The sequence below is a fragment of the Nyctereutes procyonoides genome, unplaced genomic scaffold (assembly GCF_905146905.1).
Source record: "Nyctereutes procyonoides isolate TBG_1078 unplaced genomic scaffold, NYPRO_anot_genome, whole genome shotgun sequence".
NCBI classification, from domain to species: domain Eukaryota; kingdom Metazoa; phylum Chordata; class Mammalia; order Carnivora; family Canidae; genus Nyctereutes; species Nyctereutes procyonoides.
In genome coordinates this window covers 64790-81195 of record NW_026574987.1, presented here as the reverse complement: position 1 = coordinate 81195, position 16406 = coordinate 64790, and the positions used below count along the sequence as shown (strand labels likewise).

Here is a 16406-nt window from a genome sequence, read left to right as displayed (position 1 = left end):
ATCTGTCAGTTCTCAAACATTACAACATGTAGGGGCATTCTAACCTGAACATTTTCAATGGACTCTCACAAGAAGAAAAAATGATCCAAGCTGTCTTAATACTTGTATTAATATGAAACTTTTCCAGTTGCTTTCTTTTCAGATATTGAAAACTTTTATTCACACACAGTACCACCTTCAAAAGTTGCCAAAAAGCACATGTAGTTAAAAAAATCCCCTTTCCTTCCAGCTCTCTAGCCACATGAGTTTTCTCCCAACAGGCAACTGTTAACCAGATTCCTATATTCTAAAGATATTTAAGATTCTGTACATTTAAAATAAGAAAATATCAAAAAAGCAATATCGTATCTCCCAATATCTAGCACTTGAGAGTAATTTTTACCACAGTTTGACTTCTCTACCCAAATGAGAAAGAAAGGATAGACATAAGCCACAAAGTCAAAAAGCTTCTTTGGGAGCCTGGGATGATGACAAGATAGGTAATCAATAAGATGACAACCAAAAATCAAAAGAGAAAGACAGACCCTTGAGAAAACTTAACCAAGTTCCTTTCATAAAAAAACTTTCTTAAAAAAAGAAAGAAAATTTCCATGACAATGTAGCAAAAGTCAAAGATTATCCTATTTCAAATAACCAGCCCCCAAATCAATATTTGATTCAAATTTTTTTTTGTTCTAAGACTTATCACAGTTACAGTTTTATCTACGCTAAATTTTATGAAATTTAAAACAAACTTCTTTGATGATTTTACATTTTGGTTACAAGATAAATTCCAAAGTAAATGGCTGAAGGTACTGGGACATTAAGTTCTTATTTTAAGTATATTCACTTTATCTGGGCCTTTTAAGGCCCAATTATCACTCTTTTTTTTACCCTTGCTTCCCTTAAAGAACAACTTTGATACAAAGTTAGAGGTGAATTTTTCAATTCAATTAACTGAAAGATTAGTTTTACATTTCTGTTAGTAAAAAGAAAGCCAGGGAGTCAATATAGTGTAATTCAAAAATGCCTTTATTTCAATGGCAAAAAAGTATTAAATCTTACTATACTAGTTTGAATTATGTTTTTTTCTTACAACAGTAAACATATCTTAAGTAGCAACTCATAAAATGTATATTAAAATAGGCCCTCCAGCCTATGTAAGATAAAATATTAATGTGGGTTAATAATATGAACAAATGTCTAATAAATTACTACAAAAACAAAGGTTTAGAATGTTAGCTCTTCACATTCCACATAGAACTTCCAGTGTTGATCCATTATATGGCATGGGAGAAATTCTTGATCACTGATTAACAGTACTTCATTTATTTGTAGATAAGGTGGGATGCTTTGCATTGACTCTCTGGATGTTCCTGTTTAAAGGAGTGTCAATAAATTAAAATACAGTCTTAAAAATAATATTTAAATTTACTTATTACAAATCCTAGACCCTCATCAAGCCTATGAGCACACAAAAGACATGAACAGAAATTTCACCAAAGAAGACCTACACATGGCCAACAAGCACATGAGAAAATGCTCCGCATCCCTTGCCATCAGGGAAATACAAATCCAAACCACAATGAGATCCCACCTCACACCAGTGAGAAGGGTGAAAATTAACAAGACAGGAAACCACAACTGTTGGAGAGGATGTGGAGGAAGGGGAACCCCCTTGCACTGTTGGTGGGAATATGAACTGGTGCAGCCACTCTGGAAAACTGCGTGGAGGTTCCTCAAAGAATTAGAAATATATCTGCCCTATGACCCAGCAATTGCACTGCTGGGGATTTACCCCAAAGATACAGATGAAGTGAAATGCCAGGACACCTGCACCCCGATGTTTATAGCAGCAATGTCCACAATAGCCAAACTATGGAAGGAGCCTCGGTGTCCATCGACAGATGAATGGATAAAGAAGATGTGGTCTGTGTATACAATAGATTATTCCTCAGCCATCAGAAAGGACGAACACCCACCATTTGCTCTGACGTGGATGGAACTGGAGGGTATTATGCTGAGTGAAGTAAGTCAATTGGAGGAAAATCATCATATGGTTTCACTCATACGGGGAATATAAGAAATAGTGAAAGGGATTATAGGGGAAAGGAGGGGAAGTGAGTGGAAAATATCAGAGAGGGAGACAAACCATGAGAGACTCCTAACTCTGGGAAACAAATAAGGGGTAGTGGAAGGGGAGGTGGGCGGGAGGATGGGGTGACTGGGTGACGGGCACTGAGGGGGGCACTTGACAGGATGAGCACTGGGTGTTATACTATATGTTGACAAATTGAACTCTAATAAAAAAATACAAAAAAATAAAAGAGCCAGAGCATGATATGCAACAAAACAAAACAAAAACAAAAAAAGTCTATGAACACACAATGGGATTTTGGAGCAAGTCATAATTCACTCCATTTTCTATATCCAAGATAAAGCTGTAAGCCAGCATTGGCTTATCTTGGGAAAAAGAAGTTTGCTTGCCGTCTAAACCAACCAATGCCAAAAAAAGATGACTGAAGTTTCTGAGGGTAGTTGTACAAACTCCTCTGTCTCAATTTTCAGTAAACTGAGAATAAAGCAGTTGTGAAGATTAAGTGGGAAGTTGCTGTGAAATGACTGGCTACTGGCTAACATACAGCAAACACTAAATAAATAGAAGCTACTATTATTATCATTATTTCTTAATGAAATGAAAATAGTATGAAAATAGTATGAAATAGTGAAAATAGTATTGAAATGAAATGAAAATAGTATTAGCCTGGAAGATGGATAATCAATTTTTCTAGGCCACACAAACTTGTGTGATCTCAAGCAAGTAACATGGATTCTTCCACCCACTACAACTAGAAAAACAGCCATATATGTGAACTTTTGGCTCTTCTTGTGCTCCTTGTCCCCAACAAGCACTGCAACAGCTAACAAACCATTATGCTCATGCGAGAAGTAGAGAGAAATACATCTTTCTCAAGTAATATCACCAAATATTAGATATTCCTTAAACAGAACTGCAAGATTCATCACTAGGCAAAAAAAAAAAAAAAAGGTTCATGCAACTATTCATGTTATCTACTTGCCTAAATTAGCACTTCAAAATGACAAGCTAACTAGATTGGTTAAAAATAATTTTAACTTTCACTTTTCTTTTTCCTCTAATTCTTTTTAAAATTTCTCTTTATAGACCAAAAAGCAAAAAATAATCAGATTCATTATTTTAACTGAGAGTTCACTTAAGAAATATCACTAACCTATGAACTCTTTTCATTCAACCCATTTTACCTCTCCGGCTCTGTATCTGTAAAATAGGTCCAAGACTAGACGATATATGTTTCACTTCTAACTCTTTAAATGTTTGAACTCAGACTTCCAGAAGTTATTCTCACAAACTAAGCATTCTTCATTTCATTAAGATTATGGAATGAAACTGCTTACTCTAGTAATAAATGGAAATGAACATATTTATGCACATATTCTTAGTCCGAACAAGAAGTATAAATCCAATCAAAGGGAAAATGATGAGGAATTATTTTAATAGATTGTAAAAACTCATCTGCTGTAGTTATACTGAGGAAAAATTCAATTATGGCTATTAAAGACAAAGTTTGAAGCTGTTTTAAAATAAAAGGATTCTAAAGGATAATATGATAGTAGAGTATTAGATGATTTGATATTTAAAAGTGAATTAATAGTTTGAGACAGAATTACTTTGATAAGATCAAAGCTACCTGTGAAAACTGTACTGAAGTGAAGAAACACCCCTGAACATTATAAGTTTAAAACTATTTAAGCCCTCTTTCTTTGTGGGAAAATAAATTTAATAGGTAGTTTCTTAAGCTGAATTAGGCTGGAGATGCTTATTAATTTTAAGTGTAAACTGTTCATGTTTTTTTCTGCTTTTTTTGTACAGACTTGAACTCTGGAGTTTTACTAGTTAAGAAGCTCCTCAGTGGCCTGATGTATGTAAAATAATCTGGCAGGAGATCTGGCACATGGCAGGTGCACAACAGAAAATTAGTTTTCTTCTCTTTCCTCCCCTATCAGCATTGTCCAGTTTATGAATTAGGTCAAAGTTAATCATGATACCAGGATGAAAAAATTATGATTGAAGTCATGAAAAACAATCAAGAAATGTAAACAGGAGCCGAAATAAACACCTTCTGGTCTGTTATCAGGCACCCATCTTCCTTAGGTGTTTAAGTTTGAAGTTCTTAACCACTTAAAACAGAAGCACCTGCAAATGTTTGTGCTCTATTACACATGCTTTTACAGAGCAATGAAGCACAGTATCAGCACCAAAATGAAGAAAACTTTCTTTAAAGTCATTTATTTGCAATGTATTATCAGTAGGTCCAGGACAGGTTTTATTAAAAACAAGAGTCTATTTTTTTCTGAAGAAGCATGTTCGATTTTCAAATGAAGAAATAATGTTAGGTTCCCTTGAAATAAAATGACATATTTAATATGCATTAAATGATGACTTGGGAAAAGAAAGAACTTCAGGAGATACTTTTTTTTTCTTAGATGAATACATTTGGCATAATGTGTTTTCAGTGTGCTATCTAATACTATAGTGATAGGTAACATAGATATATATAAAATTGGCTTTTTTGGGTAAATAATGAAATGTCATCTACCTTAACAGATTCTTTTTAAAGAACTGCAGAAAAGGTTGATATATCTGTATGCAGTGATTACAAATTATGTAGAATTTTGGGAATGTTCATTTTTTTCCTTCCAATTTACTCTGAAATATCAATGAAGATTCCCTCAATAACACAGAAGAGAAACTATAGCCAAGGAGGCAGAGGAGGAAGGCTTGGGAGAAAGTTATGAATTTTCAAGGGAAAATATACCATAGATTCACTCCATTTTATAGCTTCTAAAGACCTTAGCGATAGATACTTCAGGAATTCATCAACAGAATTTCATTTTTAAAGGCTGGGGTTTCTATGTTTAAAACCTTTAATTAGAAATAACATATGCCTTCAAATGTATTAATATGCTACATCCTAACACCAATACATTACATTAATACATTAAGTCCACCAATACATTAATCTGAGTTACCAATTTAACTAGTCGTTGTGCAAGACTAGGAATAAAGTTCTTCCATAATCTCTGATTCATTGAAGAAAGTCTTAAAATGGCAAGGTTAAAAACTTTTATCACTTACCTTCATGACTCAGGATTTTCTTGATACCATGATTCCAAAATGTTATGTACAAATAAATTGGATACTGAGTTTGGTATTTGTCCCATGAAGTGTTACCATTTGAATTAAAGAAGCTTAGGAAATGTCGGTTACCAAAGCTAAACGGATTTATGATTTCTCACAAAGAGGGGGAGGAGGAAATAGGGGAGGTAGAGGGATATAGCTGTTTTTTAAATATCTGGTTGAGAAAATGGGTAAAGAGATGATGTTCATGATCTGAGGTGGGCTGATAAAATCCATACAGACTTGTTTTTCCTTTAAACTTTGTGTTCTGTAGTGTCAGATCCATGATATCTATGACCACATTTTAGTATGCAAAAGAGGGAAAAATATTTTCTCTAGAATAGTTTGCTTGTTATATATAGAGTTTACATTTTTCTAATTTGCCAAGTCTTTGGATTTCTGTCAGGTAGTACAAAACCACATGCAAAAGAATCCTAAATCAAATAGGTTCAAATAAAACTCCAATAACAGCCTACAGAATTCCAGCAGGTGGGGGGCACCTGAATGGCTCAGTAGGTTAAACGTCCTACTCTTGGTGTTCTTATTCTCTCTCTCTCTCTCAAAGAAAATAAATCAAATCTTTAAAAAAAGAAAAAGAAAAGAAAAAGGAATGCCAGTAGGGATCTGAAGATTCCCAGAGCCAGATTAAGGCAGTAAGAAGCTGGCTGGCCTACTGGCCCTCCATAGTTCTCAAATTACCATTAACATTTTCTGAAATATCTCAAGGAAAGAAAATTCAGTAGTTCTGGAAAGAAATTAGTAATAAGAAACGTGTTTATATTGCAGGCAAAAGAAGCAGCAGTTCAGAACCCATTTTTCATTTCATGCTCACTTAGCAGGGGAACTGTGAGCCCTCCAAGGAAGGAGAAGCATGGCTTGGGTTGGAAATGCCTGCTCAGAACTACAAAATCTGAGCAGCAGATAACCTTTGTGATACAAGGAAGATCTTGTATTTCTGTTCTGACTCCAGAGGTTAGAAACTAGGAGAATAAAGGTTTCGCTTGGCTTTCGTGTGTGTGTGTGTGTGTGTGTGTGTGTGTGTGTGAGAGAGAGAGAGAGAGAGAGAGAGAGAGAGAGAAAGAGAGAAGGAGGGAGGGAGGCAGGCAACATGAGCAAGCATTAGAGTGAGTGTGCTGTGGAATGGAGGTGGAAGGCTGAATATAAAAGTTTTCAAATTATTATCTGCATAAGAAATCAGATACTACTTACTAGTCATTCAAATCAAATCTACAGTCAGGCTGCATGTGAATAATTTTTTTAAAATTCAGGTTCCTGGCCCCACTCCAATATTTGATTACATAGATCTGCCATGAGGGTTAGGAACCAAAGACCATGAATTAGTACAAAAACTCTTTCCAATTTAATTTCTTCACTATTTCTGTTTCACCTGATCTGTTTTCCCAAAGTGATGAAAAGCAGAAAACTGGGGAAAAACCATCCTATTCTGAAGCCAGTTTTTGAGACAAAGAAGGACCCTAAGAGGTTACAGTGGATTATGTATAAAGTTAGGAGAGGAAAGTACTTTGAATTATTAAGGTTTGCTGTAGGAAGGAATGGCCCCAGGAAGCCCCTGGTTAGGAGCTTAGCAACACCAGTCCCTGTTTGGTTCTTGACTCTGGTTATCACAGAGTTATCATCTTCTGTATTCTATCTCCTTTCTGCCTTTACTGTTCCCAACTGGTCCTAGGCAGAAACTGGGGGGAAAAGAATGGGTGCTGCAGCAGAGAAGGGTAATACAACCCTAGTTATGTCTGATTTTACAGAAATGTGTGTTGCCTCTTCCCAAATTGTTTCAAAATCTGCTGTTAATTGATGAAGATTACATTCTCTTAAGTTTTCTCAGTATTCCATCAGATAAAGCACATTCATTTACACTAACAAGTAAAGATTTATTTTAGTGTTTGCTTTTAGAAAACTAACCAAATCATGCCTGCAGGAAGGAAAAAATACCATTTTGCTTTTTTATATGACCCTTTAAAAAATCTACCCAAAGTAAGTATAGCATAGGTTCAGAGAAAGGAACTATGAGGGAAGGTGTCATTTAAAAAGTTCTCCTAGAATCAACTGTGGTTAAAAATTGAGTATTATAAACAAACAAACAGACAATGACAAGTGTTGGTGAAGATGTGGGGAAACTGGAGCCCTTGAATATTGCTGGTATGATGTAAAATGATTCAGTTGGTGTGGAAAACACTTTGGCTGCTTCTCAAAAAAGTTCAACATATAATTACTATATGATATAGCAACTCCACTCCTAGGTATCTATCCAAAAGAACTAAAAATGGGTACAAATATATGTATCCATGTGCTCACAGCAGCACTATACCCAAAAGCCAAAAGTGTTCTGAAATGAACATCCACCCAGCCAGGATCCTTGAAAGCGTTATGTTAAGTGAAAGATGCCAGACACAAGTAGTTATACATTATATGATTCCATTTATATGATACATTCAGAATCAGCAAATTCATAGAAAGTAGACTGCATAGAGTAGAGAACAGGGAACAATTGTTGAATGGATGTGGAGTTTCTTTTTGGGTAATGGACGTTGTTTTAGAACTACACAAAGGTGGTAGTTGCACAATATTGTAAATGTACTAAATAATATGCCAAGCAAAATAAGTCAATCAGAGAAAAACAGGTATCATATGACCTCATTAATATGTGGAATTTTTTTTTCGTATGTGGAATTTAAGAAACAAAATGGATGAACATTTGGGAGTGAGGGAACAGAGAGAGAGGGAAACAATAATGAAAGACTCTTAACTATAAACAACAAACTGAGGACAGATGGAGGGAGGTGGTTGGGGGATGGGATAGATGGGTGATGGGTATTAAGGAGGGGATGTGTTTTGCGAGCACTGGGCATTATATATGTTAAGTGATGACTCACTGAACTCTACTCTTGAAATCAATATTGAGCTGCATGTCAACTACCTAGAATTTAAATAAAAGCAAAGAAAAAATTCCACTGAATTATTATTCACTTTAAAACAGTTATTTGGGCACCTGGCTGGCTCAGAAGGTTAAGCATCTGCCTTTGGCTCAGGTGATGATCCCAGGCTCCTGGGATCAAGTCCCGTATCAGGCTCCCTTTCCCTCTGCCTGACACTCCCCCTGCTTGTACTCTCTTTCTGTCAAATAAATAAATAAAATCTTTTAAAACATGGTTATTTTAATGTTATGTGAATGAAAACAACAACAACAACAAAAAGGAGTGTTTTCTTAGTAGCTTTGGGTGTTATCCTCACAACTAAGAAATGGGTGTTGGTCTGTACATACCTGGAAGACAAGGCTGATGTTGCTGAAGCACCACATTTGGCTCTGCAGATACGGGTACTTCCTCAGAAACATACTTTAAAAGCTCCTTCCCCAGATATGTCACCTGTACATAGTTAAGCACAGAATTAAAAATTCTGTATTTCAAAAGAAGCAAATAAACTCGTCTCTTGCAAGTTTTAACTTTAGTATTGACTATTGTCTATCATAGATTGGCAAACTATAGTCCATGGTCAAATCTGGCCTGCCACCTTTTTCTGTAAGTAAAGTTTTATTGGGTAGCCCCAGTGGCTTAGCGGTTTAGCACCGCCTTCAGCCCAGGGCATGATCCTGGAGACCCAGGATCAAGTCCCACGTCAGGCGCCCTGCATGGAGTCTGCTTCTCCCTCTGCCTGTCTCTCTCTGTGTGTGTCTCTAATAAATAAATAAAATCTTTAAAAAAAAGTTTTATTAAAACACAAAGATACCCATTCATTTACTTAATATCAATGGATGCTTTTGTGCTGTAACATGACTGAATATTCACGACAAAGGCAATATGGCCAGAAAGCCTGAAATGTTTATTTGGCCCTTTAGAGAAAACATTTGTTGACCCTGTTGTTTATCACTAATTCTCTCATCCATTCACTTGTTAAACAACCATTAGTCCAGCATCCACTACTTTATAAAATTAAAAAATTAATGTTGTACTAATAAAATTAAGCCATAAAACAGTGCTTTCAAGAAACTAGACATTTAACTAATTAGATTATTAATATTTCAGGTCTATGTATCCAAATTTTTTGGCTTTTTCTGGTTAGTGAACTTAGCTACTATTTACAACCCCAAAGGTCAGATCTTGGAATACCTACACACAAGTAGGTTGGGCCGAGGCAGAATGGCAAACACTTGCCAGAGGGTCTTTGGGTTCTCCACTCTTAGTTCTAGGGCAGCCTGATAATATACCCCTGAAGCTATGTTCTCTGTGGCTAAACCATCTAGTCTCCATGTGCACATCCCTTACTCCAGGATACTTTCTTAGAACTTCTAAGCTCAAGCAATAACTTTCCTCTAGGCCCCCATAAATTCTGTGCTTATATTTGTCAAGGCACTTATTAAATTATGTGTTAATATGTCTGTTTCCATTATCATGAGCTCCTTGAGGACAAGGTCTGTGTCATATTCATTTTTATACTCTTAGCACTTCACATAGTGCCTCACAGTTCTAGGGGAAAAAGCCCTCTGACGCTCCTGCTCTTCAAGATTCTTAAATTCTCTGAGCCTCTGTTTGTACATTTGTAAAACAAGTAACTCCAGCTTATTAGGTCTTTTTGTGAGGATTAGAATAATACATGAGGGCAGCCCGCGTGGCTCAGCGGTTTAGTGCCACCTTCAGCTCAGGGTGTGATCCTGGAGACCCGGGATTGAGTTCCACATCAAGCTCCCTGCATGGAGCCTGCTTCTCTCTCTGCCTGTGTCTCTGCCTCTCTCTCTCTCTCTCTGTGTGTGTGTGTCTCATGAATAAATAAATAAAATCTTTTAAAAAAAGAATAATACATGAAAAGCATTTGGCATACTGTCTAGCACATCCTGAGTGCTCAACAAATGTCTGTTATTTAAAAGAATGGGGCATACATAAGGGATCTGGAAGGTTTAGGCACCCTCTTGGCTCAATCCCATAACCAAACAAGCTTGGTAGTGGAAATGGAACAGCTCTGTCTACCCAGTGTGCTAATGCATCCCCACTTGCCATGGAAGGAGAGATGAAGCCTCTGAATGCCATCTGTCAGTTCTTCAAACAACTAACAATTAGAAACAATGGATTTTGTTCATGTTGTGCCCTGACAATATCCAAAACACCTTACATACCCATCAAGTACAGGCTCAGTATGTTTTCACCCGTATTTCAGATTTAAAGTATATTTTTATCTGTTAGTACTAGGTAATATAAAGTGGTAAAACTGTACTTTAGTAGCCTTTGAGGCGATGAGTCCACATAGGTCTTAAACACACCACCAGGGTAATTCAGACATTGAAAGGACACAGCTTTAAAAAAATCCACTGAGTTAAAGATCTAATTTCCATAAGGTGGGAGTGATTTATTGAACAAGGATAATAAGGTACAGGCCTTAAAATATTCAGGCACTAGGTCACCCTTGGAAACTGTCCATTTCAACTGGAAGGTATTAGGCTGAGTGAAGTAAGTCAATCGGAGAAGGACAATCATCATATGGTTTCACTCATATGGGGAATATAGAAAATAGTGAAAGGGATTATAGGGGAAAGGAGGCAAACTGAGTGGGAAAAATCAGAGAGGGAGACAAACCATGAGAGACTCCTAACCCTGGGAAATGAACAAAGGGTTGTGGAAGGGGAGGTGGGTGGGGGATGGGGTGACTGGGTGATGGGCACTGAGGGGGGCACTTGATGGGATGAGCACTGGGTGTTCTACTATATGTTGACAAATAAAACTCCAATTAAAAAATATACAAAAAAGAAAAGAAAAAAAGAAACTCTCCATTTCATAATATTGTCTGTGCTCTAATTGGCTAAAGCATAAGAGCAAACTCATCACATTTGCATATAACTCAGACTTTGAATCCTCAACTCAATCTTGAATCCAAACCTAGTCATATGCCTGTTCTGAAAGAAACATGTAGGAAGAGCTGTAGGTGAGGTCCTTATGGTCTTAGACTACACAGCTGCCAGCAATCTTGACAACTTCACCAATCAAAACTCATTCTGATGAAGGGCAGGTGATGGGATGCCACCTCCCCCAGATGAAAACAGTAATAGAGTTAGGGTAAGGTGCATTCTGTGAGCATACCTATAGGTTGTTGGTTCTTTCTAAAAGGTGGAACTGCAGGAAGTGCTTCATCCTAAGGCCACTGATGCTTTCCCTAAAGCTCTTAGGCAGAAGGTCCATTATTCTCAGTAATCAGTTTATGCTGACTCCCTAATATGATACTTAGGGGGGAAAAAGGCACATGCGCATGTGTGTGTGTGTGCGTGTTTGTGGAGTGGATGGATGATTCAGTTAACCACTGTTCTGGAAATACAGCTAATTAGCCAACTGAAATTATTAATTAACTTTATTTTGGTAAGATCTCTGAAGAAATAAAGTACAATTTCAATTGTCATTAATTGCAATAGCAAATGTTTCTCTTTATTCTATAATTCTAATATGCATCAAGAAAAAATACAAACATACCCTGCCTTTATTTTATTTTTTTAAAGATTTTATTCATTTATTCACAAGACACACACACACACACACACACAGAGAGAGAGAGAGAGAGAGAGAGAGAGGCAGAGACATAGTCAGAGGGAGAACCAGGCTCCATGCAGGAAGCCCAACGTGGGACTCGATCCTGGGTTTCCAGGATCAAGTCTTGGGTGGAGGCAGGCCCTAAACCGCTGAGCCACCCAGAGATCCATATAACCTGCCTTTACATATTAAAGAGGTGTCCAAGAATTTATTTCCCTGCTGGGGCTCCATTTTATTTGAAAGTATCAGTCCATTTTTCATATGTCTTCAGGAAAACCATTTGTTGGTACTGACTAATGTGAATCTCTTCATGGATGATCAAATGATTGTTTTAATTCCATTTCAAGTTTTATGATGCAAATCTTAACAAAATTGCACTACCTCAAAAGGAAGAGAGGAAAGGATAATTGTTTTTGATATCAGGAGTTTGGTGGGAGGAAGGCAAAGAAGGAAAGGTTTTCTTTTAGGGTCACTGTAACATAAAACACATTTTGGAAAAGTAAAATAATTCTCAAATATTTGAGAAGGATATATCAAAGTGTAATAACTACCACAAAAGAACTGATCCTGGAAAAGTAATGATGAAAGTCACGTTCATCTTCATATCACCTACCTCCTCCCAATCCCCATCCTAAAGCCTCTCCTTCTCCATTTCCCCCAGGCACTGCACACAGCTCCAGGCAAGAAAAGGGCAGTAGGCCTTTCACATTATTTATGGTTTAGGATTCACACCTCTCGGATATTTGTATTGTAAAAGGGCCTACATCTCCAACCATCTGAGCTGGGCTCTTAGGAGGTTTAAGTTAAGATAATTTGGGAATGATTAATTGACTCAGTGAGGCTGTCTGGCCATCTAGATCAACAATTTTAATCACGTTTTTAAAAAGATTTATTTATTTATTTATTTGTTTATTTATGAGCGAGAGTGTGTGAGTGGTAGGAGGTGCAGAGGGAGAGGGAGACACAAAAGACGCCCCACTGAGCAGGGAGCCTGACACAAGGCTTGATCCCAGGATCCTGAGATTGCTATCTGAGCCCAACTCAAGAGTCAGAGACTTAACTGAATGAGCCACCCAGGTACACCAATAATTTTCATCACTTTCTATACTCCTACCTCAACCTTTCCATATCTTAATATTCCTAATCATGGTGGTAGGAGGAATTGTTTTCGAAAGTATGTAGGGTGAGGAGTAACCATAGAGAAAAGTTGATACTAAATCCAAAGTAGTGAATTTATAAGGGTAGAAATTCAGAGAGTGAGTCATTTGGATGGGAAGTATATTTTCACAAGAGAACTGTCAATGCTCCTTCAGTCACTGCCCAAAATGGCAGTCTATTTTTCATCTGCAAAATCCAGTCCTGAGCATTCACAAAAATAAACTATCATAGCCATTCTTATGATTATCATACCACAACTTTGTCACAGAAAGGTGTTTTTTTTTCCTGTGGAAGTGGACAATTTTTCCTGCACAAGAATGAGACTTTGCATAAATTCATAAAGGCAGCTAAGTAAATACTGTGTGCTCTTTTGAGTTCAGGGCATCCTGTTTCCAAAGAAAGGAATGTAGTTTCCGTTGTGTCACTGTAAATGTAGAAAGTAATGTACAGGGAACCATAAGATCAGGTTCTAGTCCTGGTTCTGGCACTTACTGGCCTTGAGGCTAATCAAGTCACTTAATCTCCTATACCTGTGGTTTTATATCCAGAGATAGAGAAAAATAGCTGATTTTCTTACCTCATGAGGTTGTGAAAGAATATATGTAAAAGGCTTTATAAATCACGTATGGCTATGCAAGTCCTGGAATCTCCAAACTGGAAGGGTCTTTAGAGACAATTAGCACTACTACTTATATATAAGAAAAATGAAGTTCAGAAAGTTAAGTGACTTGATCTAGATCAGTGATTCTTACTCCAGTTTGTCTATTATAATTACCTGGAGAGCTGTTTAAAATATTGCCACCTGGTCTTCAGTCAAGACTATTAGGATCAGAAGGTATCTGACTGTGGTCCAACAGGCATTAGTAGTCTTTAAGACCTCCCCAAGTGACTCTAATGTGTAGGCAGAATTGAAAAACATTCCCAGATCATGTAACTTCTCAAGAGTGGAACCAGGAACTAGTTTGGCCTCCCGTCTCCCACCCAGAGATCATTCTTACCCATCAGGATGATAGCTAATATCTAGGAGACCATAGCAGTAAAGCAATCAGTAATGACCAGTGGGAGTAAGCATCAGGATTCCCTGTATAGCAACCCAGCTGCTTGGGTAGGAAGTATGAGTCATTTGTGTCTAGAGGCTCTGCCATTCTGTCTGAGGTAGGACAAGACCTAGTTTTTCAGAATTTCTTGCCTGATGACCAACCCATTCCTGGCCCCATTGCCATACCAGCATTCTCAAAATGAGTTAGCAGAAATGTTCACATTTACCAATGTAGCAAAGAGCTCCTGTCCTTGAGAAGTGACTAAGAATTCATGAGTTACCTCATGACAAGAAGAGGTAGAGGTTTCTGTGGTAAGTTTTATTTTATTTTTTTAAGATTTTGTTTATTTATTCATGAGACAGAGAGAGAGAGAGAGGCAGAGACACAGGCAGAGGGAGAAGCAGGCTCCACACGGGGAGCCTGATGTGGGACTCAATCCCGGGTCTCCAGGATCATGGCCCGGGGTGGAAGGCAGCACTAAACCGCTGGGCCACTGGGGCTGCCCCATGTGGTTAAGGTTTATTTTATTTTATTTTATTTTATTTTATTTTATTTTATTTATTTATTTGAGAGAAAGGGCGGGGGGGCAGAGACACAGGCAGAGGGAGAAGCAGGATCCATGCAGGGAGCCCGATGTGGGACTCGATCCCGGGTCTCCAGGATCTTGCCTAGGCTGAAGGCGGCGCTGAACGGCTGAGCCACCAGGGCTGCCCCATGTGGTTAAGTTTTAAAAAAGGATTTCATTTTATTTTATTTTTTAAGATTTATTTATTTGTTTGTTTGTTTGTTTATGATAGAGATAGAGAGAGGCAGAGACACAGGAGGAAGGAGAAGCAGGCTCTATGCCAGGAGCCCGACGTGGGACTCGATTCCGGGACTCCTGGATCGCGCCCCGGGCCAAAGGTAGGTGCCAAACCGCTGAGCCACCCAGGGATCCCTTAAAAAAGGATTTTAAATATTGTAAAAAAAAACTCCACCATGGTAGTGTTTCTCAGCCTGGGGTATTTATTAGAAGTACATGAGTGCCCTATGGTATTTTTAAAATTTTTAGGATAATTAAAAAAAATTTACAGGTCTATTTAGATAATCTTATGAATATCTTACAACCAAGAATTCTAATTGTAGTGCTTACTTGCCTTTGGCTTCATTGCCAACAAAGGTGTTAAACTATATGATGAACTGACATGGCTGGTAAGGAAAGACCAGAGGCAATGTGGTAAATAAATGAGGCCTAAGTACAGAGTGAGAGCCAAATGATGTCACAGCCAGCTATTCAAAAGCAGAAAATGCAGTAGTTCCAATAAAGAAAAAGAGTGGGAGAACTGAGTCATCACTGGGCACACAGTAGCAGAGGCATATTGAAGCTCAAAAAAACTCAACTACAGAAATCAGTACCATATTCATGTTGTGAGCACAGAGTATTTCAGCAAAATGATATAAACTATCAAAAGTTTAGAAAACTTTAATAAAAAGGGATTTCCAAGGGTAAAATGTTAATTACTAACATGAAAATATGATTCATGTTTTCATGGAAATGGCTGGACATGTGAAAACTAGATGGCCTGTGATTCCAGGAGTGGTAAATAAACAAGAAAAATCCTTTAAGAAAAAAAAAAAAACAGATTCTACAGTAGAGAAAAATCTAAGATGTGCTGATATAAGTAAAGGAACTACACCATAGTTTTGGAAGCACAAAAGTCTAGGATATCAGAAAATAGGTTACGGACTAGGAAGGAGGGGAGGAGCTAGGAGGAAGGGTTAGCAGAGCTAAGTGGGACAAAAAAGGGGAAAAGAAACTGCTTTTTATTTCTTAGGTACTGAGGCTTATAAAATGGCTAGTGGAGGGGAAGGCATCTGCAGTTCTGTTTGACAGTATTGGTGGATGTCTGAAGATTCACACTTTCCTGGGTCAATCACTGAAAGATTGTTCCCTTAAGTGTGGCCATGGATATCTGGAGGTGAACCTCAAAGGTGTCTGTCATTAATAGTCTTTAAATTGGTGGTTAAACTGGGCTTATAACTCATAATATAGAACTATGGGGAAGACTACTAAGTCTGAGAAGTTGGAATGAAAAGATATATTTCTTTTTGGGAGGTTGGCAACTGATGGATAAAACTGTGTTCACACAAAAGCACACCATAACTTCTGTGGGTCTTAGGCTGCTTACTTGTTCCTTTGTCTTTACGGGAAGTTTTTCCTTCATTACATCAGAATACTAACATATAACTAAATCATCAATACACCAGAGGTCTCAAATTCTCTATGTGGAGTCACAAAGTACTGAATTCACCTGGAGGGATAATAGGGGAAGGTTGAGGGCATTTGAATTTCTGAGACCAGATGAGGAACAAGGAAGGAAAGGCTGTCAGCTGTCCAATTCTGCCCCTGGGGATTTCTGGCAAATAAGAGTTGTGGGAGAAAGTATGTAGCATATCGTACAAAGAATATATAGTTTGGAGAATTTCTGATTTCTTAAAAAAATAGTT

At 37.6% G+C, this 16406-nt stretch overlaps 1 protein-coding gene across 1 annotated transcript in view; it reads right to left on the bottom strand.

Moving 5' to 3' along the window:
• Window positions 1-1054: 1054 nt before the first annotated feature.
• Window positions 1055-16406, bottom strand: part of LOC129512306 (ankyrin repeat domain-containing protein 31-like) — a 66685-nt gene continuing 51333 nt past the window's right edge. Inside the window, exons 12-13 of the mRNA XM_055329562.1 lie at window positions 8478-8580; window positions 1055-1355 (exon numbers count right to left, since the gene is read on the bottom strand). Coding sequence (XP_055185537.1) covers window positions 1210-1355; window positions 8478-8580 — 249 coding nt within the window. The 3' untranslated portion in view covers window positions 1055-1209. The remainder of the gene's footprint in view (window positions 1356-8477; window positions 8581-16406) is intronic.